General features: G+C 41.1%; 1 protein-coding gene across 1 annotated transcript in view; it reads right to left on the bottom strand.

The window, feature by feature from the left end:
* Positions 1 to 26,363, bottom strand: part of NRG3 (neuregulin 3) — a 368,969-nt gene continuing 342,606 nt past the window's right edge. The window contains exon 9 of the mRNA XM_039553975.1: positions 1 to 24,805. Within this exon, the coding sequence (XP_039409909.1) occupies positions 24,298 to 24,805 (508 nt within the window). The 3' untranslated portion in view covers positions 1 to 24,297. The remainder of the gene's footprint in view (positions 24,806 to 26,363) is intronic.

Raw genomic sequence — 26,363 nt, 5'->3', positions numbered from 1 at the left:
CTAGTAAATAAAGTTTATTATTTATCTTTCAGAGGTTTTCAGTGTGACAGACTGCTTTATTTCTGTGCTTTGTTTCACTTTTCTGCCTTTCAAGTGGTGAAGAGAAAAAATAAAATAAATAAATATAATGCAACTGCCAAAGACTTTTTTAAAAAAGAAAACTGCTGCAGCATTCTCATCTTTAAACAGACAGCATGTACCACAGTTGGAAAATTTGTAAAGAAACATGAGATGACATGTAAAGAAATTTGACAAATATCTTCCATCTCAAAGCACTCTGAAACCTGATTTCCACAAACATAGCTTTGATACCTTTGCAGCTGTAGTCTTCCCTGATAATTGTATTTGACAGAAATTCCTTTAGAAGTCAAAATGAACCTATTACTAAGCACATTTTCTACAAGGGGGACAAAAAAGCAGCTTTTACTAAACTATTCATTTTTCCTGCATATTTTCACTGAAGTGCCTCTCTCTCTACATTTGCACAAGTATTCATAGCCTGCTCTTTGTTGTGCCATTTGGTCCCTGCCTGCTGCAGAAGGGAGGATTCTGCATTTCCACTGCTGGAGTCACTCCAGGTTTCTACTCAGAGAACAAACACCACACACACCCACCTCAAGTTTCAAATGCTACCTTTAGCATTATCCACACAAACTGTAGCTCACATCCCAGGGGAATACTTACAGATAACTGTCAGTGCAAGTGGCACACTGAGCTTATTCTTGTTTAGGCTCCTTCTTCTCTGCCTTAAAAACCTGGAGGTTTTACATTCATTATCGTCTGGAAGAAGTTGCAGACACCCATCATTAAATATTCATTCTAGAAAAGCTTCAAAGAGGAGGAAAACTTCTCTGGCTTTTCTTTTCCCTAGCTGTACTGCCTCTCCTGATGGAATTTGAGAGAGGTTAGTTTATTCTGCTTCTGGATACTCTACCTATCATTTCTTTGATTCTCTGCAACAAATTTACAGTCATAAAATGTTTGAAATTGGCCTCCAGCCAGGACCTGCCAAGGTTTCCCCAGGTGAATTTTCCTCTCCATTTAGCTGATATATGCCAAACAACACTGCACATGTACACAAACACACACCAAAAAAAAAAAAAACAAACCAAACCCAAACAAAAAACCAAACCAAAAATCCAAACCAAAGCAGCAACAACAAAAAAAAACACCCAACTACAAAAACCCACCCAGAAAACTGTAAGCCCCAAGAGACCAGTACACTTTGTTTTTCTAAGCAAGCCACTAAAGTCAGTGTACCAAACATCAGTCCAGATATTGCAGTTGAGCTGCACTGAGATGGTCCTACAGGGTGTGTGCATCACTGGTATCTGAGTCAAGGGATGAGGTTATGTTGGCCTCCTGCTCTCTGATGCTGATTCACCTATTTGGAAGCCACTAAGGCTGGCTGTGTTTGGCCATGAAGGAGAGAAGTGTTTCTGTGGTCCCTGGGACACAAAAATCAGCTGCTGCTCCACCAAAACCATAGCCTGCCACAGGTGCCATTATGAAGGGAGAACCCCTCAATTCTCATCTTCCTTTTTTGACCACAGTTTACCCATGAATTTCAGTAAGAGAAATTTTTGTCACCGTAGTGTTTAAATGGCAACACTGGTTGTCAAAATGTGACCTCAAATGGGTTTTTTCCCCCTTTTAAAATTAATGCTTTCCCCTACTTGTATATAATCCATCAAATGCAAACATACCACACACTTTTCCTGGGCCTTTCTTAAAAGTAGTGCTATCAAATCAGAGTTAAATTTTTGTTAGCAACCATAGAAAGTACATGCACGAACAGCAATTTAAGCATGAATTGTAAGTATGAATTGCAATCACCCAAAACCAGGAAAATTTTAAAGTGAAATAGAATGCAGTAAGATTTAATTAAGAGCAAATTAAAGCATTGCCCCCACTTTTAATACCACTCTTCACTACCACTTTCGGTAGAAAAACAACTCAGCTGCCAAACTGCTGAAATAATCCAACTATTGAAACATACAGAGGCAAATTTTACTGTTTTAACTTTTCTGTGCACGTTCTTTACTTTTTTCTCCTGTTCCTCCCCTCCATTCCCTGATTTTGTTTTCCCTGCTCTCCAAAATTCACTCCTGCAATTTTTCCCAGCAGGCACTAAGTGCAATCCTGTGGCTGGAGAGCTTCCCAAGAGGAGTGGTGGGGGAAAGAGAAACTTATGTTGTGAAAACTGAAGCTGTGGATCTCCAGGAGTTTCAGCAATACCATCAGTCTTTCTCTGCACCCTGAGATGTAACCTGTCCACATTCCTGAGCTGCAGTATTTCACTTACAGTCTCCTTACAGTCCTATTAAAAAAAACACAACTAAGTTTTCTATCACTTCTTGGGGAAAGTAACATTTTTATTGGGCTTTGGCCACTCAAAATACTTAGAGGGAATCAGTGAGTATATATACAAACCCAGTGTGGACTAACAGGGTGCTAAAAGCACATCTGACCAAAACCCCATCCCTGGAGCTTCAATACGCACATGCTTTGAAAATTTCAGTTGAGTCTTTGAGGCTCTATTCCCTGCCTGCAGGAGCTCTATTTTCTGTGTGGTGAGTGGTAAAAGTCTGATTGAACAATTCATTAGCACCACAGAAAATTTTCCGTTAACTACTGAAAGATAAACTTTGAGTGGAAAATAATTCAGACAAGTAACCTAAAGTCTATCCTGGTTTTCAGAAGCATTCAAGCTTTTCTTTGATTACTAACTGGAAAGGTAAGATTATTCTTCAGCAGTGTGACTCGGTGATGTCCTACTGACAGAAGCAGAAGAGGCAATCATTCATATCCGTTCCAGCTATGATCCTGATAGGAACACTTGTTCCTCCCCAGCTTGCCATCTCCATATCTAGCATCCACATAGTAATATCTCCAGTGTGCAACATCACTGGTGAGCCATGAGAATGCTTAGAAAACACAGAAGCTGGGTCTTTTTTATTGTTATTCTCAGTTTTTCCTAAAGCTACTGTAGTGAAAAAAACCCTTAATACCACATTTCCTATATATTTTTTTTAAAGTGTGCTACATGTTAGATATCCCAAGACACAAAAATTTATTTCTTGGACCTTCATTTTGCCATATTGTAGTTATGAAAATCTACAGAAGAGGTTACTCAGGCTTCTGTTCAGCCTATAATTGCATTTAAACCTTTAAAATGTCTGATAAATCAATCACCCTGAACTGCTGAAGAGCAGTAGCCACATTAAAAAGTAATTAAAACTACTTTTTTTTCCTAACTGGAACTCCCACAGAGGACATTCAAAATATTAATTCCAAGAACATTAATTTGGGATAATTTTTGTTGGGTATCCATGGAAATACACTTTTAAAATACACCCGTAGTATCATTGTGGTTTAGTGCATCTGTTCTTTGAAGTCCACAAACCCCATACTTTAAATTATCTTGGTCAAAACCCAAGTGGTGTGTTGCTCACAGCACTGCCTGGAGTTTGTGTGTGGTTGTACCAGAGCACACAAACTTCAAAGTCTGGGGAACACCGGGCAGCAAAAGTGTCTGCCTGGGCAGGGGGAGGGAGCACTGCCAGTGCTGACCCGAAACGGACCCCTCACACCTGCCAGGATGCAAGAGAACTGCTTTATTTCCTCTGCTCTGTAAATAAAATAGAGATATATGTTTTATTTTCTCACTCTGGGGGGATCTTTTGCAAGGCAAGCAGCTTCCATTTGATCTGACACAGATTTCTGCTTGAGTCGCTACCTTCAGGAGCCTCAAAACTTGTGTAGGGGCACACTGGCTTCTGTATCCCTGCCTTTGCAAATGCTTCCCTTGAGCTTTGAAGACATTGCTCCAGCCAGTTTCTCTTCAAGCAGTTACACATCACCTTTAGGAGCTCACACATGGGCTGGGATCACTGAAAATGCCCCTGAGAAATAAGTGAGGGTGGGCAGAAGGAAGAGGTCTGGGCTAACCAGACTGGGCTCTTTTCTTAGAAGATACAAGAAGGAAGAAACTATTTGTGGGAACACAGAATGAAATCAAGGTATTTCTGCTCTCAAACTCAATTAATTTGGGTTAAGTTTTACAAGTGTCTGCAGGTACTAACAATAAACATGAGTTTGTCAAATACTAACTTGTAGCAGTCCAATTTCCACCCCAAACAGGAGAAGAGGCCTTGAAGGCAGGAAAGCCCCAGCAGAGTACATACATTGATTATAATAAAGATTTTTGTTACTCTTATAAAACACAGAAAACATGGGCTAAATGAAATCACTGCAAAATGAAGGCTGAATGGTAAAACAGTACTTGGTAATTATCAAGTTTTCATTGTTGTAACTGGGGGAGACACTGGCTGAAGTATTCCTTGGTGGAAGGGAGCGGTGAGGGCAAGGTGGCTCCAGAACAACACACCTGGGGAGAGACATTTGTAACAGTCCTCAAATACTCACAGAGCTACAGACAAAGTGGAAAATGGAAAACCTCTCTGCCTATCAAAGGAGAAGAAACCAAATTAAGTCTTGCAGCAAAAGCATTAAAGAGTTAGAATATGAAGGGAGTAGAAGGGGTTGTCCAGTGAAATTACACAAGCTTTGACGAGAAGTTTGACGAGCACCCATCCAAAGTCCTGATTTTACTTTGGCTTCCTATGGTCCCTTCTCAGCCCTATTTCCTGAAACTGCAGCATAGACTTCTTTCCTTAACCTTAGAAAAAAGGATGACTTAACAGGTGTTTATACTTTCAAGATGTAAGTACTTAATATGAGTGATGCTAAGAGTGACCAAAACCAGATCATTTCTCAGCATCTTGGCAGTCCTTCACTAAACTTTGCCTTGGCAGGATGATGTTTATACATCTTTGGGACTCCTATTTCACACACACACACACAATTTTTATTACAGTCAACAGCAGATTTGTTTTCAAAGGTTTCAGTGATTTTAACATGTACAAAACACCCTGGTTAAAAATGCAGCATCTCTTTCCACAGTGATCTGTAGAAGTAAATACTCATTATTCTTTAAGCAGGTTAACTAGAGAGCACACACATGAACTTTCTGAAATTTTGCCATGTTGGTGAGAGGTTAGTATATGCCTGGTCTGTTATCAGGTTGAGACACCTGATTTATGTCTGATACAACAATTGTTTGTGATTCTCGCTCAGCTTTTTGTACCAGTGCTTAAACTCACTGGGCTGATGTCATTTAGAACATGCTAGGGAATAGCATGTCCCTCTCCATCTGCTCATTTTGACCACAAAATTAGATCACCTAAACCAGATAGTAGTAATAAAGAAATCTAGAAGGAAGCATGTTAGGAAAATAGAAATAAGGCAGAAGCAGAGAATCCAACAATTTTCTTTACAGCAACAAGTTAGTTCTTTCTTCAGGTACAGACACAACAGCATAATCACACTCTCCCTTTGCTCAAAAAGCTGTTTGCAATACCTCAGAAATCTGGCTGACCTGCCCTGTACTTATCCTTCTCAATCCTGCCCACAGCTGGTGACTGCACTGCCACAGAAATAATTGAAACAGGATTAGGAGCTACCTTGCTCTCTGGGAAACTCCCTCACATCACTCTTTCAGCAGACACTGGCTCCCATGCACAAGGTCCAGGGCAACCCCCGAGTCCAGCTTCTGGCTAAGCAGAGGCCAGCGTGGCTGGTGGCAGAACCCTCATCACCAGAGCTAGGAGCTGCCGTCAAGGCACACAAAGATTATTTACTGCTGACAAGGCACCAGGACCCATCAGATGTGCTTCACGGCTGCTTTGGGCACTCCTGCAGTCTGCTGCTGCAGTTATTTGCTACATTTAGAAGGTTTGATTGTCCTCCTGCATGGCAGCAGAAGCCTGGACTGCTCATTTCAGGGCACAGAGGCAGCCCCAGCCCCACCACCAGGCTTTGCCAAGACTGGCTGCCATCCCCATGCAGCCCATCCTCTGCAGCTCGTCTCTCCTCTCTCCAGAAAGTCACAGGTGCTGCTGCTTCAGCGATTGCCAAGCACACAGGCACTCCAAAACACACTCTTAAAACAATGGTGCCACCATAAAAAGCCTGTTAATGGTACCAAATGCTCCTTCTAAGCAACATGGATAGCAACACCCCAGTGGGAGGAGGGGCCTCTCTCAAAGCCCATCTGCAGGGTCTGAAACAAAGGTGAGCAAGAGAGACAGGCTATCAGTAATGAGGAGTAATAGAAATGAAATTCCAGTGTGTGCTTTGAAACAGCAACCACAGCAGGAACACTCCTTTGATGCTAAAGCATGTCGGCCCAAAGAATAAAATGGAAACTTGATTCAGTCTCTTCTACTCATGGAAGCATAAGAAGCCTGATTCCAAGGGAGCACTGCTGCAACATCTGCTGTGACAGCAGGGCCAGGAGAGGAGCCAGGTGCACAGGGACACTGCACAGCCTCAGAGGGTGCTGGCAGCATTGCTGCCACGCTGCCTTCACCAGCCCTGCTCACTCAGAAGGGCAGAGAGGTGGGGAGACAGCACAACTCCCTGTGCACCAAAGAGACAGAGCTGTACTAGTGCAGGAAGCCTGATGAAATCCCCTCTGCTAACTTCAGGCTTCAAATATCAACTCCACGTACCCTGTGATGGCAGAGAATACTGCTTTGACTTGGAGGAGCTCTTCTCTATACAACAAAATATTTTAACAGCTGGCAAGCCACTTGTGTGAATCTGAAGAACACAATACTCTGGGAAATATCCCTCTAATAATGAAAACAAGTATTCAAGACCTCAGCAACCAGTACATATGGCACCAAAGAGCCAGAAAAGCCCTGGAAGATTTGGTTCTGGAAAGATGCCATCACAGCTGGGGAAATGCCTTTCACAAAAAGCTGATCAGGATTGACACAAGTGCTCCTGCCCTGCAAAGGGAAGGGATTATGGCTGTTAAATCAGCACATATCTTGGTCTCAGGTGGTCTCCCACATCTTTCAAGATGACAAGAACATGAATTTCAATATGAGAAATAAGGTAGGGGAGCCATTTCTTGTCCTCCTGTTCAAGAACCCTTCTAACCCCTTTATCTTTGCTTTTCCCACTTTCATTAAACTCTCCTTTCTGCATCACTTTCCTTTCAGTCCTGCCTATCATTAAGCTCAGTTTGTGAGACATAAGGATAAATAAAAGGCTTTCGTTTCAAAGTAATGTTTTTCCATGCATTCTGAAACTAAAGTGAAATTCTGTGTCCCTCCACACTGTTTTGTGTATTGCTGAGGGCCCTCCTTGTTACTTGTGGTTGCTGCTTCTTTGGGACTGCTGGGGCTGGGAATGATTGTCTTTCCCATGGTGGTTATTGCAAAACGACAAAAAACATCCTCAGCTGCCTTTCCCCATTCTCCATCTGAATACAGATGAGTTCTTTGTCAAAAATCACCACACTTGCATTACAAATCTTCAAGTCTCACTCATATTCAGCTGAGAGCTGCTCAATTTCCCCCCCCATGTTCAGGGAAGTATTTTAGGAAAATGTTTACTTAGGTTTTTCTATAATAACCCCCATTGAGAATCCAAGGCAAAACCTGGATTATTTGACTAATTAGATATAAATTCCTTCAAGATTACTGATAAAACTGCTAGTACCTGTGTCTTTGATCAAGTTCTGAATTCTTTGCTAGCATTGTGAAGTTAAAAATATGACTTTTTTTGGGAAAAAGGAAAAAAAAAAATCTGAAAACTAGAGCAAGAGGGCTGCTTTCCTAACCAGGCATAATTTATCTTCAGTTTGACAGAAAGCAACCCCCTACCCAAGGTCTCTGGCTGGCTGGGTTCATCACCTCTACAGGTAACTTCCTATATAGTTTATGGTTATTTTTGTTGCTTTTCAGACTAATTTTTAGGCTCCTGAAGCCTTCTTCAGGCTTCACTGCTGCTTGTATCTTAAATGGCCTATTCTAGAGTACTTACAGAAAAATCCTTTTTTTTCCCCTCTTTACCTGCCCCAAATACCCCAGGGGTACACTACACATGAATCATGTTTCTTATTATCTTCTTATTCCAAACAGAGAAGCCTACACATTAACTTCCAAACTGACTCTCATTTTAGTAATCTTGCCCAATATTGCTTTTCTCTCAGAGCACATATCAACCACCTGTCCACTCCACCAGGCATTGCTTTGGGATTTTGCATTGTTTAGATGCAATTTTTTTTTTCCTTCAGAAAACTCCAACCCTTTCTTTTAGATTTTATTTTAAAAACTGTGTTTAAATTGTTCCTTAGGTTTTGTAATCATGGATAAACAAATCATCAACGATCAGGCTTCTGCACTCTCTGCTTTTATCAACTAGTTTTATGCAAATACTTATGTGCTTGTAATACAAAATAGTAATTTTTTTGAATTACACAGAAAGTTTAATCTAAGGAAAAAACCACATACTCTCCAGCAAAATACAGCAAAAGCACCAGGGCAGATCATGCAGAGATAGTGTCAGGGACCTCTGACACCTTTCTAATGAGCAGCTCCAGCATTAGTAGAAAGACCACATCCAGCTCTTGCTAATCAGTTGCTAAAGTAATGATGGTTTCAATCACCCTGATGAAGTTGATGACAATGATTAAGCTGGCTACTTAAAATGTCTTCTTGATTAAAGTGATATTTAATCCATAAATCATGAAATCCACTCCTGCTTGGCTTCATGATGCATCTTTCATGAAACTCAGGTGACAAGTTCTCCTCTCTGGTGACAAACCCCTTTGAGTTCTCCCCATTTAATTTCACATGAATGGATTGAAGGAGGCTTTGCTCACCTAAGATATCAGGTGTTAGACAATCAGCAAGTATTCAGCTAACACCTCTTCTTGCAGGCAGCAGCAGCCCAACATTTTACACTTCTAAACACAAGAAAGAGAAATTCAGCCTTTGGCATTGTGAATTTTGGACTCCTGGCAGTTTCAGACATCAAACATACAGTAAATCAAAATCTGATTTTTCCATCATCTTCAACTAGATAAAATAAATTATTTCTAGCATACAAAAGAAATCTAACAGATGCTAATAGGGAACACTTGCTTCCTCTTCTCAAACATGCATGTTATTACCTCAGTGATAACCTAAGGGAGAAAAGGAATACTCTTATCTTAGGGTATCCACAGCTATTGCTCTGATAGCACTGACTGAAATTCTCTCTGTGCACTGTTATTCCTTCACAATATTTGTAAGACATTAGTAGAAGCAGTGCATTTCATCAGAAGAGCACTAAATGGAAAGGTTTCAAGTAAAACTTGGGTTGTAATTACTTCAGGTCACCATGGCCATATAAAAATAGTACCTTATTGAGGAAAGGAGTTAATAGCCCAGTACAGTAATATAATTAGTGCTAGCTTTCTAAGAAAGGTTAATCCATTTAATTCATGGAGAGAAAAAGCTCTATGCCAGAGAATTTAAACTGCATTGTCTTAATTAACTAGACAGGAATAAAAAGTTCATTTGATGTGAAATCAGAAGTTATGTATCTATACCTTGCCAGTCTACATTTACAGTAAAAATTATCACCAATGAATTTATAAATGCTCTTCAATTCAAACTAAGAAATCCTGCAGAGAAAGGCATACCCTACAGAGTCTGGGCCAAGAAGCTGTTACAGCCAATGGTAAAATGCAGACTGTTAAGCAATCAAAAAGCACCAGATTTCCTGAAGACTTGGCCAAACCCACAACTATCTTTCTATTTTAAAGAGAGAAACTCCTGAATAGCTGTCACAGCTCTTATTCCTGGTATAAATCACAACCTAGAATAGCAGCTCTATCTTTAGAAAAACAGCAGCAACCTGTCAAGCATGATGTGGAAAAAGAACTGGAGCATGAGACAGCATAGGAGAACCCCCGAGAAGGACAACTGGCAACTTCATGTGGGACACCAAAGAGAAAGCAGGGAACATACTGCAGCTGGAGGGATCTCTATTATCTGCTGGGGAGAAGCCATATTTTCTCCACTCCCAGCAGCCCAGGTCCACTGCATTGGAACATGCTCTGAAATAGGAGAAGTAATGGGAAGAGACTGTTACAAGTGAGAGATGCAGAGTGCAGCACAGCAGGCACGTGTATGCCTGCAGTAACCAGTCTGAGGGGAGAATCAGCACCATCCCAGGCTACAGGAAATAGTTTTAAAAGTTTGCTTTCCCTAAGTTAGTTCCTAAAATTCAATCCCTGTTGTCTTCTCTGACCTGACTTCAGGAGAAAAAGCAAGTAAAATAACTAACCAGATCTCTCAAAGTGAACAGCTTTTTTTTTTTCTCTCCTCTATCTTCTTTGATTCCTTAAAAATAAATCAGCACTGCTGGAAAACATCATCTTTCCATTGGATTAGTCAATCTATTTAATCCATCACTCCTAGCCCAAGCCACCTGGAAATCTGAAGACTTTGGAGATACAGCTGTGGGTCAAGAACACCCAGGCACCACTAATCACAGCCCACCTGCAAATAATCCCTCTTGGATTTTGCTCTCAGGTGATTATGCTGAATAGAAATTTATATTTGGAGCCACCTTTTTTTCTGGTAGATAATTATCAAGAAGTCTTATTCTCAGAGTAGATTCTCCCACCTAGTTCTGCAACCAGCTTGCCTTTACTGACCTGGAAGTATCCATCTGGCTTATCGGAATATGGAGCACATTCACAGATTTTGTTCTCCAAGTCCTTGGCACACAGATATCCCAAAATACATCTTCATCTTAAGTGAGACCCACCCTTTCCCCAAGCCTTGCCTTCCTTCAATTCCTCTGCTGCCCACTGCCAGAGCCTCCCAAAATGCCAGCCTCTTCTTGGCATCTTTAAATCTCAGTCAATCTTATTGTAACAATGCTTATAAATAACAAATTAAAAATACAATGACAAACTTGCCGGAAGAGGGTAAAACCAGGGGTTCAGTGTTTGTTCTTTTGCTGCCTGCCCACCTCTAATTTCATCTCTCACTGTACTGAAGGAGAAAAAGTGAAGAGAAACAAGCTTTTGACTTAAGGTTAAAAAACATCCATAACCTATAGACATAACTGCACTATTTTAAGTACTAATAAATTGGTAGCAAACACTTTTTGGGAGGGGGAGCAGTGCTACACCTGAAACAAATTAATTTCACCATCATCTTTGCTTCAAGCTGTACTGGAACAGAGGCATTTTGCAAGTAAGCAAGCACTTCACTGTGACCTGCTTGTGCAAGTCCTGGCAGAAAAAATACTTACAGTAAGGCTTATTCTTATTTCACATAGTACCTACAAGCATTTTGTTAGTAGGTGACTGCAGAGCCTCCCATTAGCAGTAAACATAACTCTTACTGTAGCTTGAGAGCTACCTGTAGGCATCTTTAACAGCTTGCTTTGGATCTGTGAAGGGTGTGAATTAAAAATATTTAAGTGATTTGAGGAAAGTTCTTGCTGTGCAGAAGACTGCCTAAGCAAAGTGGTTTCAGGTATTAGGATACAGATCATCACAAGGCATTCCTGATGCTGTATGATACCTGCTGCAGCCTTGCTTCAGAAAGCACTCATAATTAATGAGTCTTTGGCAAAGGACATACCATAAGAACACGAAATTTTAAGTAAGTATCAAACATGACTCTTAACAGGAATTTTATGAGCTTCTCTCCTCATTCCTATTTGTTGTATCTGAAGTTGCACCCTTGAAAACTCACAGTGCTCCTCTGCACACAGGATGTTTTATGGGATGGTTGGATAGCATGTAGTGCCTATCATGGCATAAACCATGCTCTAAATAAGCTTTAGATTTTTGCATTCTGGAAAGGAGCAAACAAAAGTCTTACCCATGTGTTTGGGGGAAATCTAAGGAGATTTTCTCTTACCAAGCATATACATTTTCAAAACAATCAACCATAGCTCTAAATGGAGTAAATACCTTAATCCCTGCTCAGACTAATAAACTAAGTTACTATGCCATAGAAAAAATAAAATACCTACTACAGGAAATATTCAGCACAAAGCAAAGGGAGAAAAACAAACAAACCAACCCAAATGCCTCCCAAAAAAAGCCTCCTACCAAAACCATACCTCCAGAGCTGCCTCCTCCCAGCAAGACAGGAGCCTTCTGGTGCAGGCACACCAGGAGAAGAAACCTGAGAGGTGGGGAGACAAAGCGTGTCCTCAGTGGTTACACTGCGACTGCAAACCACGCAAACAGCTCCACCCAACCAACACAGGTGTGGGCTGCCCGTGGGTGAGAGCCTTATCTGGGGCAGCATTATACAACCACCCAAATCTGCCCCAAGGAAAAGGGAAAACCTTCTTCTTAGCCCAGGGGACTTCAGCATCAAACTCATCCAAGTGCCTGTGCCCCAAGAATATGAGGTGCCTGAAAGAGCAGCTTTGAAAGTAAAACTCTTTTTTTGCTATTTTGTAACATCAGCGTGCTCAAAAGCACTTGGACCAACACTGCTCAAGCAAGGCAGATTGCAAGCAAAAGTCAGGCATAAGCAGAAGCCAAGTGCCAGATCCAGAGAGCTATTCTGGACCACAGAGAGAAATAAAAGTCAACAGAAGAAGCCCAAGTGTAGCAGGAACATGGGGATCTGCAGGACAGCATGCAGGAGTGATGGGGGAGCTGGACTGAGCTGGAGTGGAGCTGGGGAGCACCCACAGCCCTGCACCCTCTTTCCCTCGGCTGGGTTCAGGGTGCTCAGCACACCGTGGGCAGAGCTGATGGTGTCAGGGTCCTGCAGAGACTCGGGACATTGCTGAGGGCTCCCTGGCATTACCAGAGAGGCATTTAGGAAGCACTCGAGCAGAAAGCCTGCTTGGGGTTTGGATGATGAATAAGCTCCCCATGGAGTGGTTCAGCACAAACTTCTGGGGCTGTGCTTGAAAACATGACCCTGAGCACAAGGGGAAGGGAAGAACATCCCTGCAAATTAGCATGTGAGGCTGTGAGGAGGGGTGGGCACCGCATCCGCTGTGGCAACCCCTGGCTAGTCGTGGGTGTGTGACACTGAAATTCTGCCCCATCCCCATGGCTGCTGCTGTGACACCTTCACTGTGTTCAGGTAAGAAGCTATTTTGCAAAGAACTTGTGCTTTTTTTTTGGTGGTGCTTCAGAATGAAAGATGTTGCCATCTCTGCCTCTCTTCTCAGTTGATCCTCCTGGCGAATGTGTTATTTTGGATAGTTCAGCCTTTCTACCTGGTTCATTTAGCCCAAAGCTGAGAGGGCTGCAGGCAAGACTGGAAGGACTGACTTCAGCAGCAGAAGGCTTGGACTTCCCAGGCAGGTGCCTCTCTGTGTGTTGAGACGCCAGAGATCCCTGTGCCTTGTTGTCTCCAACTCCAAGCCCTGCTGATCCTCCTACCAGCAAGGCTGAATGAAGTGAGCTGGTGTCTTCAGAAGGATTGGTCTCAACCCTCTTTGTGGCTTTGAGGACAAATAAAATCTCTGCTTTGAGCGAGACATGGCTGGAGACAGCAGGAACACACCACTTGAGCAGGGGAAAAGGACTGAATTCAGGAATGCCATAAAACTAATTCGTGGCACTAAATAGAAAAATTACACTGTTCAGCTTCACTTACACAAAAGGTAAACCAGCCTGGGTGTGGGGAGTATAAAAACGAGTCAAAATACAGATTGATTCTGAAATAAGTTCTTTTTTTATCCTTTAGAACCATGGACAGGAATGTACAGCTCCACAAAAATGGAGGCCAAACATATCGAACCAAAACATTTCCTGGGATTCTGCGTGACAGTTTTTCTAAGGATATTTCCTTTCAACCACACTCAGTCTAAAAGCAGCTCCATTTGCAGTTAAAGTAATCGTGGTACACTTTGCACACTCCTTGAAACACAATCTTTGTCATAGGCACTATGATTATTTTTCTTCTCTTTTTATTTGTTTTTACTGGTGAAAAAATTAACACAGGTGAAAATGAACACCTTTTTTCCCCCCTACTTCAATGTGTTTAGACTATGTGATTAAGTGGATATTTTCTCCAGCTATTTCGATGAATAAACTTTAAGTTGGAGCATTCATTTCTGTGATCTAAAAGAAAGTTTGTGTATGTAGCTTTACATATATATATATACTCAGAAGCCCGAAATCCAACTCAAGTATTTATCCATGATTTTATTGACAAAAAAATCCATTTTGTTGAAATCAAATAGTTGTCTTATTTCAGTGAATGGTTCAAGACTTTCGGCTGCAAAAAAGGTTTCACAAGACTTACCCTATGCATTGAGAACACTGACTTCATGTTCACATTAGGTGCTGTTTCAGGCATATCTACAGATCAGTTTTAATGTAAACATAATTTTATGTGATATAGAAAAGATCTAGTGACCAATAAAGGAAAGCATGAAATCAGGTATAACTCTGCAATAGGAGTTCATTTATTTAAATGAAGCCTGATTGATTCTACTTGTTAAGTGCTGAGCAAAAAATCTGAAATACTGGATTTGTGGCCATTAAGATTAGTACTGGGAACCAATCATTCCACTTTATTTCTGGACATCTTAATGTCCTGGTTGACTAAATAGGGAGGACTGAAAAACTATTTAACCAGTAAATCAGGCACATAATTTGCAAAGGCAACTCTTCCCTTGCAGTTATTCCAACTATCCCAGCTGGATATTCACAGTGAACAAACCACGTTTCCATCACCTCTGTTCCGTTTTTAAGTGCTTTTAATACAGGGATTTGCTCCAGGCCTCAGCAGCAGCCAGTGAGCAAGGAGCACATGGCTCTGCCTGGTCTTCTCTCAGCTAATTAACGAAGACAGGCAATGTGCTGGTGCCCAGATCCTACCCACAAAGATGGAAAGTTGCCCATGGGCTACAATACCTTCCTAGAGCACAGCCGTTCCCACAGTGATGAGTTCTCTTTGCTCTCTGAAGCCATCTAGAGACAGCTTTGAATTAATAGAAATGCAAAGCTACTCCACTACTTACCAGAGAAATTGAAATGAAAATCACAACTTTGTTGCCAATCTGTAGGAGGCTAGACAGGAGCCTTATTTTAAAGGTACTGTGATTTCCAGTGTGTTTTTCAAGTTGCCCAAAACCTTGGGAGAATTTTTCACTTTTAGCATTGGAGGCCTCCCCTACTGTAAACCCTTTTCCCTGCCTGAAGAAGGGTCTGAGCTTGTGGGATGCTTCCTCACCACCCAGACCACTGCCTGCAAGGCTTCAGGAAGGGCTGGTTTGCCTTGTTTGCCAGAAGGTGATGTGGGACTTGGTGAATACCCACATCTCTGGCAAGGGGGTGTCACAGAAACATCCATCAAGCAAATGAAACCAAGATGGAAGTTAAAGAGAGTGGCAAATGCTGTCCTGGTCACTCTGGTAGTCCATTCTAAGATATTACAAACCACAGACAAACAGTTTATACACACTACAGTCCACAAATAAGTGTGACCAAACCACACAGTCATTTTAGCATCACCTGTCTGTGCAAATACTAATGGAATCAGCTGAAAAGGTTTTTGGTAATTAGCCCTTATGCCCCTGTCCTTTCTACAGAGAATACAGAGTATATCTCTTGCCTTAGCTTTGCTTAATGTTTTAGGTGTTTTTGGGAAGATGGGCTGTTGGAAGAAAGAAGGTTTCTTGGGAAGAAAGATTAGATAAGAAAGCACATGGACAAAACCTGTTCAGAATAACCCTGCTCCCCCAAGGCAGGTCAGAATTTTAGGGTTGGTCTCTTAAACAGCTTTGGAAAAAATCATACCATTGTAAACTGAGGTAAAAATGCAGACAAGCTGAATTTGTCTCCATGCTTCTCTATATAACATCCAGAGAAGCAGCATGGAAATTACATATAGGAGATAACTTTGTTAAATCAAATTGATAATGTGAACAATCAGCTTGATCATGCTAAGATCTGAATGCATACAATTGCTGCAGAACAAGCACGGAGAGCTTTGCTTGTACTCTTTCTTCCCTGTGAGGGTGGGGAGGTACTGGAACAGGCTGCCCAGGAGGCTGAGGCTGCCCCATCCCTGGAAGTTTTCAAGTCCAGGTTGGATGGGGTTGGAGTAACCTGATCTGTTGTAAAATGACCCTGCCCATGGTAGTGGGGGTGGAATTAGATATCTTTAAGGTCTCTTCCAAACCAAACTATTCTATGATACATACATGATTTGGACTGCAAGAGCCAGCTCTGATCTTTAGAGTTGGAGGACTGGACGCCACTGTCAGCACTGGAGCTGAGTGACCACGACTCTGGCAGACAGATCCGTGATGACAACTTTAAGACTTTGGAAGCAACTTCACCTCTGCAATAATCAAGGAGAATATACACTGAAGTTAAAAAAAAAAAAAGAGGCTATTTGGAATCAAACTGCTTTAATGATGTTCTGAAGTTACCCTGATGGGCAGAGACATTTCTGCTTAAATTGCCCCGGCTCAGGTGGTGGGAACTAATGAATTAGGTCAAACCATGGGCCACAGCCTCAGAAACTGTAAATCAGCACTGCTGCTGGCACTCCATATAACCTGGCAATACCTGGGAGAATCCATCCCATCAATTTTTAGCTCATATTATTTAATTTTGATTTAATGAGAGGAGCCTTCACAGAAGTCAGTGCTGACACCTGCCTTTTGGCAGAGTCACTTGTGGAGGAGCTCAGACACCCTGTGGGTCACCTCTGGAAAGGAGCAGAGGTTAGCACTGCACAGGCAGAGACCTGGGGTTTATTTCAGGCAGCTCAACTGCTGAGGCACCATAAATATCCTCCTTTGGGAGCCTTCACATTAACCGTGCTTGCCGTGAAACAGCTGCCACCTGTGCAACACTAGAGTCTGACCTGAAGTTTTATGTAGTCCAAGTATCTTATTTACCTTTCTAACCCAAAGTTATCATGGATGTATACAACTTTTTAAGGACAGTTTGAAAGAACTAACTTGAACATATATGGTTAGCATAGTTCAGGTTGGAACATCATCTAGTTCAACACCCCTGCAACAAGCAGGGACATCTTCAACTAGATCAGGAGAGAAACATAAAACACAGGTCTTACCCATCTCCTTTTATCATGATTTAAATCTAAATATTTGTAATTTAGATTTGCAACACCTAATTTTTACAAAAATACTTAAAGTAATACATGTATTTCAATGGTTTAAAAAAATCGCAGAAGAAATTTTTCTTTTTTCTTCGGAAGACGCTGCTTCCTAAATTAAACACTTCAAAGGATTGCAGAATTTGGAAATCCCTAACTTAAAAAACAAACTAGTGCTGATGACCACAATTTCACTGAAATGAGAAAGATCTGAGAAAGAAACAAAAGGCAAGTTTCTCAGATGATGTGACCTGGCCCGACACAGAATCCATCCCTCCTCATGGAAAAAGCTGTGCCACAGTCAGGAGAAGCTCCCTACCCTATTCTCCAGTCATTCCCCATGTGTCTTGCTGGGGTGGTGAGGGTGGTGATGCTTCTACCACCTGCTGTTTGCCCCATCAAGATCAGTGAAAGTCTCAGCTGTTTCTAGAACACTGAAGTTCAGCAGATGGCTCTAATCTTAATAGCAATCGGTCGATTTTTGAAAAAAAGAGTCATGAAGCATTCAAGTCTCTCTTCTTGTCTTTTTGGATATTAATTTATCCTTTCCTGGGAGAGATCAGAGATAATCTAAAGCAAGTGAGTTTAACTTGAGTCAGAAAGCCAAAGTGAATCCTGAAATGTGTTTCTGTCCTGCCTATGCTGAGGTGTGCAACGTATAGGAGTAAATTTCATGTTATGAAAGAATCATCTTAATGTAAACAAGGGAAACTCCAAGCCTGGATTTCCAGAGAAAAGGTCTTAGATATATGACTTATAAACCAGCCTCACTGAGTCTTCATATCCCTGGTGCATCTGGACAACCTTCAACTACTACTGTTTATTTCAGAGAAGGCAAGGGACTAGTTTTTAGTTTAGAGTATGAATTACTAGTAGTGTTCTTTTATATTCCTCTACTATTATTTGTAATTTTTTTTGTTTCCAAATATTTACACAACAGGGAGCTCTTGTTCCATATTCCTTCAAAGCAAGACGTACATTTAAAAATAGTATTTGTCATGTAACTCTTAATTTTATGACCTTTGGCATTATTTATGTTACATAATTTAATGTGATGCATATTAGAGACCTTAACCTTTGCACACATTTTAGTAGTAAGAAGCAGAAAGTCACATCTGATGCTAGAGTTCAGGACATTTCAGATGACTTCTGGTCTTTGGTACACTAAAAGAGGTCTGAGGCCCTGGTCTGTAATCTCACAGTACTTCCCAGTGCTGGGCAGGAGAACTCAGAGAGTGGCTGACTCAGAGAGTGGAAATGTTGATAGTGGCACATCTGAAGGAATGGCAGGAAAGTGCCTTGCAGCACAGGCTGCATAAATCCTTCTTCAAGGGAGAGATTTCCCATCAGGTCAAACCAAAGCAGACAAATGTTAAATGCATTAAATTATTTAAGGCCTTAAATTTATTCAGTGTCCCAAATGTCAGGCTGATACTCTTGATTCTGAGGGTAAGGTAAAACTGAACATGAATAAAGGAGCTGAATTGTGTCAAATTCAGTGATTTCAGCCAGACCAGAGCAGGCGTGGGACAGCACAGAAGGGGGTCTTGCAAAGGAAGAAATAAGGACCAGGGGACATCCGTGCCCAGTCACTACAGTGGCATGGTACCGACCATGGTCCCCCTTAGGAAAAAAAAATTAAATTGCATGTAGGTCTCCTGATGGAGTTAAGAGAATGTATTACTAAAAGCTACGGTACAAATACAGGATTTCCATACCACTGACATACATTATATCCCATGGTTTATTTACATACTTCAGTCATCAGTAATTCCTCTCCATTATCGCTATAAAATATTATATATAGTTTCTTATATAAAATTTTTAAAATTGTAGGTGGTCTTGTTGTATTTTATTATTTATCTGGGAAAACTTGCACAAGAACAGCCTCGTGGGGTACTAGAAAATCACTCCTTGTTTACAGGAGTGTTGATCAAAGAGGAAAGTGCTCAATCTTTTCAAGCAAGGAAGAGTCAGTGCAGGCTGTCAGTGAGGTGTGACCACCCTGTCTCTGAAGCACTGGAAACAGTGCTTTAATAATACAGAACCAAAACATAATTAGATTTGTTCCAAGGAACAGGGGCATTACAAATTTAGGAATTCCTGCCTCTTTCCCTTTAACCAAACACTACCACTGTGTTCATTAATAAATCCAGATAATTTACCTTTTCTGGCAGTTTCAACAGGTAAACAACTATAATGGTTTTTCCTATTAAGATGAAAGCACTCTTACCCCCTGCAGCAGGCACTGGATAACTGTTTCCTCCTCCACTGTGGCTTTTCTAGTTCTAGGCTACTGCAATGACTTTCCACTCAATAATACATTCTGTATCTCCTGCAAGAGACTACCAATTCCCATGGCACAATCCTCTTAATTGCTATGGAATAAAAATGACCCCAAAACCCAAAACCCAAACACAAGCCTACTTTATTAGTAATTTTACTGCTATTGTAGCTATTTCATTTCTATATCATGTTTGCACTTTGCTATTGAAAACACAGAAATCCTGCTTGATACCATGATTTGGAAGTGCCAAGTCTAAACCTAAAAACTGGGTGTCAGTTGTTTTCATGTGAGTAGACATCAAAACAAAGGAAGCACAGTCTCGTTGTAAATTCAGCAATAATGCAGTACAAAACCAAAAAAGTTTGCATCACTTTATATTTTCATCAAGACAAAAAACTATATTATTCTATGAATAGTTGTAAAATAAAATTTAGATAAAATCTTGTTCTCTGTAAGGAAATCTAACAGTGAAGCTTTTAGACCACAAACGAGGAGACTTTGTGTGTCAGACAATACAGATAATGGGTTCATTGACCTGTTAGGCTGCTGAAATAAAATAAAAATAAATCACAAAAGCTGAAAAATCTATAATAATATTTGCTTTTTCCCAATCTCCTTGAAGATGAATATTTTAAATTCATGGCAATATAATAAATCACATTATAAGCTCATTGTTTTCCCAAGGGGCAAAGAGTTTACAGGGAAATTTCATTTTATTGAAAGGCAATTGATATTAATACTACTTTCAAACCCAGTTTTTATTCCAGGTCTGCTCCTTCAAGCTTCAAATTTATTTACTGCAGGTAGGACTCTTTCAGAGTTCTTCTTTGGTATTCATTTTCAGAATTTCTTAAGAGTAAGAAATGTTCAAGCAATGTCCAAAAGAAGACTACAGAAACCTGGGGAAAAACTGGGAAAAGAAATCCAGATTTTCTCCCTACTTACATGAGAAGTAGACGTGAATTAAATGAACATTTCGATTTGGCACATGCCTGGTCATAAGCACATGCCATCAACTCCCTTGTTTTTTTCAAAATTCAAACTTGAAGCTGTGGGATTCTGGTGAGGGATCAGGCACACGGTGGCGAGTTCACTGCTGCTAGAGCCTGGCCAGGGACACTCAGGCCTGTACCAGATGGACCTGACAACCCAATCATTTGGCCCAGGAGCCTCACACTGCGCTCTGCTGAGAGTGTTCACACCCTGCTGGGATGCTCAGAGGCAAAATAAATCAGTGTAGCAGTGCTTACACCACATGGGAGACTACTAAGCTTTGTGACACCACACTGGACATCAGGTAGCACAGATCTGGGATGTGATCCCCTGTTAACATACACTGTCATTGCTGCACTGACTGCAGCAGCTGAGAGCGTGGCTGGGTACCAAAAGCATTCTGAAGAGCTCTTGTTCCACAGAACCATTTGCTGATCTAAACATGACCCTGCAAAAATTGCAACACTTCAGCTTTGGGTCTTGGGGTACTGAAGAGTTTTTCAATGGTTAACACTATGAAATGTGCCCATACTTACCTACATTTCCTATTTCAAGTGCTGGGATTGTTCTACTGTTTTTTTTTTGGGGGGGGGGGGTGGTTTAGGGTTATTTTGGATTGTTTTTGAAGAAATTCTAAACAGGAATAATAATAATAATAAAAAAAAGATCAGGACATACACCTCTCATAATTCTCCTCCATGGTATTGTGCTGGAGACACAGGCTTTGTCTCTGCTCAGTTCAGAGAAAGTTAAATTTATTTAGTCAGCTGTTCTCCCAGTTTGCTTGAATGCACCTCTCTGCTTGTAAATTTTCACACCAGATTACACCTGGAACTTCATAAGTCAGATAAAAGTTTTAATTATGTTACATGTAAACAACTGAGTTCAGAGCCTCTTCTAGGGGGATCACAGACTGTCTCCAAGGCTGGGAAAAGATGTAATTTTAGGAATGAATTGCATTTCTCAGTGACTTGCATCCCTTCCAATCCACAAGTTCAGTGGGACCAGAAGTAAAGCAAAATTTGGCCTACCATTTTGGCTGTTTCAGTACGACTTTCATATGGATCCTTTACACAATTAATTGTCAGACCTCAGAGAAAATGTTGCCCCGTTCACTGTAAAACAGGAAGGTCCACAGAGGAAAACAGTTGCATTAGAGAGCCACACAAACAACATTAAAGCTACCTAGTTGGATGTTTTCAACCCTTCTTGTTTTCCTCTGCAAACAATGACAGTTTCAATAAGATCTGAAGCGATGCTCTTAACAAATAATACACTAGTCTGTCATTGGTTAATATTAACGTCTCTCTATTCAAACATGCTGAGAACTGAATAGAACAGTTAACATATAACAGTCACACATCCTTTGCTGAGTACAAGATCGTGTCTCTAACATGAACCAAAGATATCCTCACCATTTCAGATCTTCAGCTATCATTCAGTAAAACATTTCATTCTCTTAAATACATTGCTCGTCTCCTCTTTCTGGGTCTTTTGGGGGTGCTGCAAGAACACATTCTATCCCTAAAGTCATTGCTTATGGTATGGTTCTTTCTTCAACTGAAATCTTGCTGTGTGTTTCCATTATGTTGCCAGAGGTGAACTTGCAGAGCTTAGGGGAGGGAAGATCTTGCATGTGAATTGAGAAGATTTAATTTTTAAATATAATTTTGGGCAGGATTCTGCACTGTATTGCAGAGAGACCATCTCAATAAAATTAATGGTGAACAATTTATTAATTGTGATCACCCTTTGCAAATGGTTGAACCAGAGCTTTAAATAGTACCCAGTTTTTATATTACAGGTGTGTTCACAGGGCTTATGGGCAGAGGCAAGCTCCCTTTGCTCATGTCCTGAGATGGGGGGATGCAAATGGTGTTGACAGAAAAGTCAAACGATTGTAGGGATGCCAAGCTGAGGCCCACCTAATTCTCCTTGCCTTTCAGAGGGTTTATCTGGTGTGGGCTTGGGGCCGTATCAGCTCGGCTCATGCACAGTGAGAATGTGCTCAGCCACCACATATTACAGGAAAACATCAGGGTGAGCCCAAACCCCACGGGGATCCCACCTCACTGCTACAACCAAAGCTCTGTGTCTTTGCAGAAGGGAGTCTGAACAACTCACGCTCCATCCTGGGGCATGAAATAGTTTGCCCTCAAATATATTTCTGTTGAAAACACACAGCAAAGATTACAGCTGTAGAAAATTCTGTAAACAGGACAATTTAATCAACTTTATCTTTAAAAGAACCCCCATAACCACAAAAGCAACCCAAAATAAGACTTGCTGAATGAAGACTGTGAATAATTTTTTTTACTGCCTTAACAAAAAAAAAAAAAAAAAAAAAAAAAAAAAGACATACACCTTCAGCATTTCTTATCCAAATTTACTTGACAGAGGTTAAAATATTGCTTTATTCTGACTCAACATACAACAGCACTGCGTGACTGATTGTGCTATTCTGGGAAGTCTTGAGACTTGTGAACTAGAAAGTCTGGGGCACATTAATAAATTTAACAATTATTTTGCTTCAAAGGAATATTTTAATAAATTCTGCATATACTGTAATTTTTTAAATCAATCTCCTGACACTAACCAGGGAAGGCTATTTAGCAATTATTTATTATAGTTGATTTCTTGCCCCCCTGAGAATAAGCAGATATTTTAACACTAATATAACCAGTAACATGTGTCACTGAACCCAATTCATCGCACTACTGGCACATTTTGTTACAATTTGGGGGGGGTGGAGAGGAAGAGGGACTCGAAAGCTGATGCAAAAAGTGCGTATAATGTGATTAGGATACAGCAACCCGGGAATGAGACTTCCTCTCTAAGGCCTTGATCCCCTGCAGGGAGTGACTTGGTGGAAACCATCTGCTCTTAGAAAGCTCCATTAGAGTCAGATCTCTGCATGCCTGTGGTTTGCCCATACTGAAACAGCTGCTGGGTTGAAGCTTTAAAGTTCACAAGCCTAAGCCATAATTAAATAAAGTGATTGGAGAACTGAACGCAGGAACAAATTAGGCAGCGTGGACACTTATTGGCTGGATTTTGACCATATTGGATCTCCCTGACTCTTCTCTGAACAAGCCATAATAAAAAATAAGTTAAAAAAAAATACACACACACTAAGTGCTCCTTGAGAGCTTACAAATGCCTCCAGAGTGTAAAAGTTTAGAAATGTTGAGGGGTGCTAATGAACAACGGAGTTTATGCTTCCACTGAAAAGAACCCAAACCAGAAACCAAACCCAAACCTGCTGTATTACATACTTCTGCATTTTGTCTTGTTCTTCTACTCTCCACCAAGGCAGCTCTGATAGGCAAAGCTCAGAAGATGGAGCAGCTGTGGGCTCCTGACCACTGAATCTCTACAGACCCAATCCAGCTCCTACTCTTGGCCAATCCCAAAACTCCTAAATGATTCCATTGAGTTTCTTGGGCTGACTGACACATCAAATTAAGGTTGAGAGTTAAGCATCTGTTCAATTCAGGGATGTTGTCGTCATTCCACAGCAGGTACAAGAACTCAGAAGTAGGTGTCTGTGTCCCTGTTTTTGTGGTGCGACCTGGAATCAAGAGCAGAGGGGGAGAGGGGACTGGATCTGCGTTGGGCCCACAGGATGTGTTCCCCAGGGTCTGAATCCTTGCCCAGCAGCTCGCTGCAGTGCTGCCCTGAAACCAGAAATGCATCTAAGAACGGTACTTGGCCTTTACTGAAAAAGAGATGCATAGCCTAAGCCTTCAGCCAGCTGAACAGGACCACGGTACAATCCTCTGTAACTGAAACTGTGTAATCCTGCCTAGAAAGCACCTGAAAGCACGCTTCATCCCTCCTGGAACTTTTCCCTTAAAAAAATATTTTGTTAAAAAACACTATGATATGAGGGCGATTGACTATTTGGTTTCTTCTAAGTAGATGCTCTTAAATTAATGCATATAAATAATTTGTATTTAACTTCCTCCCTTCCTGTTTAGCAAAGCATCGAATGCACAGATCTCTCATTTCCCCTCCCACAGCCCCCACACAGAGTCACTTGGTCAATACCGAGTCTCTTTGCGTTTCACTTTTTAAGACAAATTGTGCCTCTCGCTCTGCCTTGGCCACGGGGCTCATGGGCAGGAAGGCCGTGTTCTCGCTCGCGCCGCTCGCCGCCTCTATGCTCGCCAGCTCAAAGTCCTCCGCCCGCCGCGCGTCCGTCAGGATCCGGATCTGCTCCTGCACAGTTTCTAGCAATATTTTCACTTCGTGTTGTTCTGCTATTAGACAATTACTGACTGGGGAACTCACATTGACAAGTTCAGCAGAATAGGAGTTTTTGCACCATTTGATGCCTGTTACTTCAGAAACATTTTGCATTTGCATGCAGGCTTCGTCCAAGCCCACAGACGGGATGATGGGAACGGAGTTGGCCCTTGAAGAGGAATAGCCGACCAAGTCCTTCTGATCCACATTATTAAAATATGGGGTTGTCTCTCTTGAAGGCAGTTGCATATTTATTGAAGTATTCTGAGGAGTTTTTAAACCACTGGATGAATACCTGGAAAGAGTGAAAAAGAGTTCTCGTTGTACATCAAGTGGTCAGATGCAACCAGCAGCAGGGACACTGTGTGAGATTTAGCAAATGGTGCTGAAGAGATTCACACCATTTTCTCCTGCAATAGAGGAGCACCTGGCCATGGTGGGGCCCTGGGGAAAACAACAGGCTCTGGAGACTGGTTTTGATTCTCAAATCTGCTTTTCTCTCAGTCTCATTTTGCCCACCAGTATATGAGAATAATAGAAATTTCTTTTTAAAACATTTCAAAAGCTAGAATGTATTATTAATTTTCTTGGAAATTAAATTTGGAATTCTAGTCCTACATTTCTGATTGGGGAAATGGATTGATACTTTCTCCAATGTCAGAACTCTCAATGTCAAATTGTTGTTGTTGTCGTTGTTGTCAGGTTGTTTCAGGAAAACACTTTTAAAAAGTGCAGATAAAAGGAACATTAAACACTCATGGCTGTGTAGTCTTTATTTACACAGAAATGATTGTCTGTACTCCCCTTCAAACAAGCAGAGCATCTAAGTGCAGCGTCCCTCTGAAAAACATTTGTTTTTCAATAGTCCATACTTATAATGTTGGCCTGATTTGTTTTATTGTATTTCATCTGGAAATAGAGCTAATATATAGGACTTGAGCAAATGTCTGTGTACTCTTAATACTGTAATACCGTTTTAAAAAAAAATCCTTTATCCTCCACTAATACATATTTTACATGATTTTATTTATTGTGAGGCAACTTAATGAATTTTTATCAACATTTCCATTTTGTTTCAAAGCCAAATTCTGTTTTGTTGACAAGAAATACTTAAAAAAAATAGAAATGGAAAGTATACTAAATATAAAATAAACAATGACCAAAAAAAGCAAAAAGAAAGGATGTTTCCCATCTGAAATTAGTACTTCTAGAAATATGGTGCTCTATGAGTTACTGTATTACCAGTCATGATTGCTAAGGAGCACAGACATCACCTCAGTACCAGAACATAATTTATTTATAATCAGCTTATCACTATTTAATAAGGCAAGCTAATGGTGAATCTAATATGTTCTACCCATGGATGAGGAGAGCAACATTTAGATCTGGCGTGGAAGCAGGTGCTCTGACTTGAAGTGTATTATTCCAAAAGCTCCTTAAGCCTGCTGGACCTCACTAGGAATATCCCTTTACTCACATGTCTGTCCTGATTTTTGGTATGAGCAGAAAAAGAGTTAAGGAAAAGAAACTGAATCTCATGAAACTGCAGTAGTCCAGTATTGGCACAAACAGTAATTAACTGGAAAGGCTTCCTCTGGCCCCATCCTCCTGGAGAGGTGTCAGACAGGAGGGAGCAGGAGAAAACTTTAGGCTCATTTCCAGCAGAACATCACTGACCTGTAATTAACTCGTGTGTGATGGCACTGAGTTCGTCCAACTGCTGCACACATCCCCCTGCCCTCACACGTGCACACGTGGAGCTCTGCACAGCCCTGTACCAGAACTCTCCTGACATCCCCAGAAGGAGCATCTGGGAGCTCTGTGATAAGGAGGAAGTGCTGGGACTTTGCTGC

Source organism: Corvus cornix, chromosome 6, assembly GCF_000738735.6.
Source record: "Corvus cornix cornix isolate S_Up_H32 chromosome 6, ASM73873v5, whole genome shotgun sequence".
In the NCBI taxonomy this organism is placed as follows: Eukaryota; Metazoa; Chordata; class Aves; order Passeriformes; family Corvidae; genus Corvus; species Corvus cornix.
This window is presented reverse-complemented; position numbering and strand designations above follow the sequence as displayed.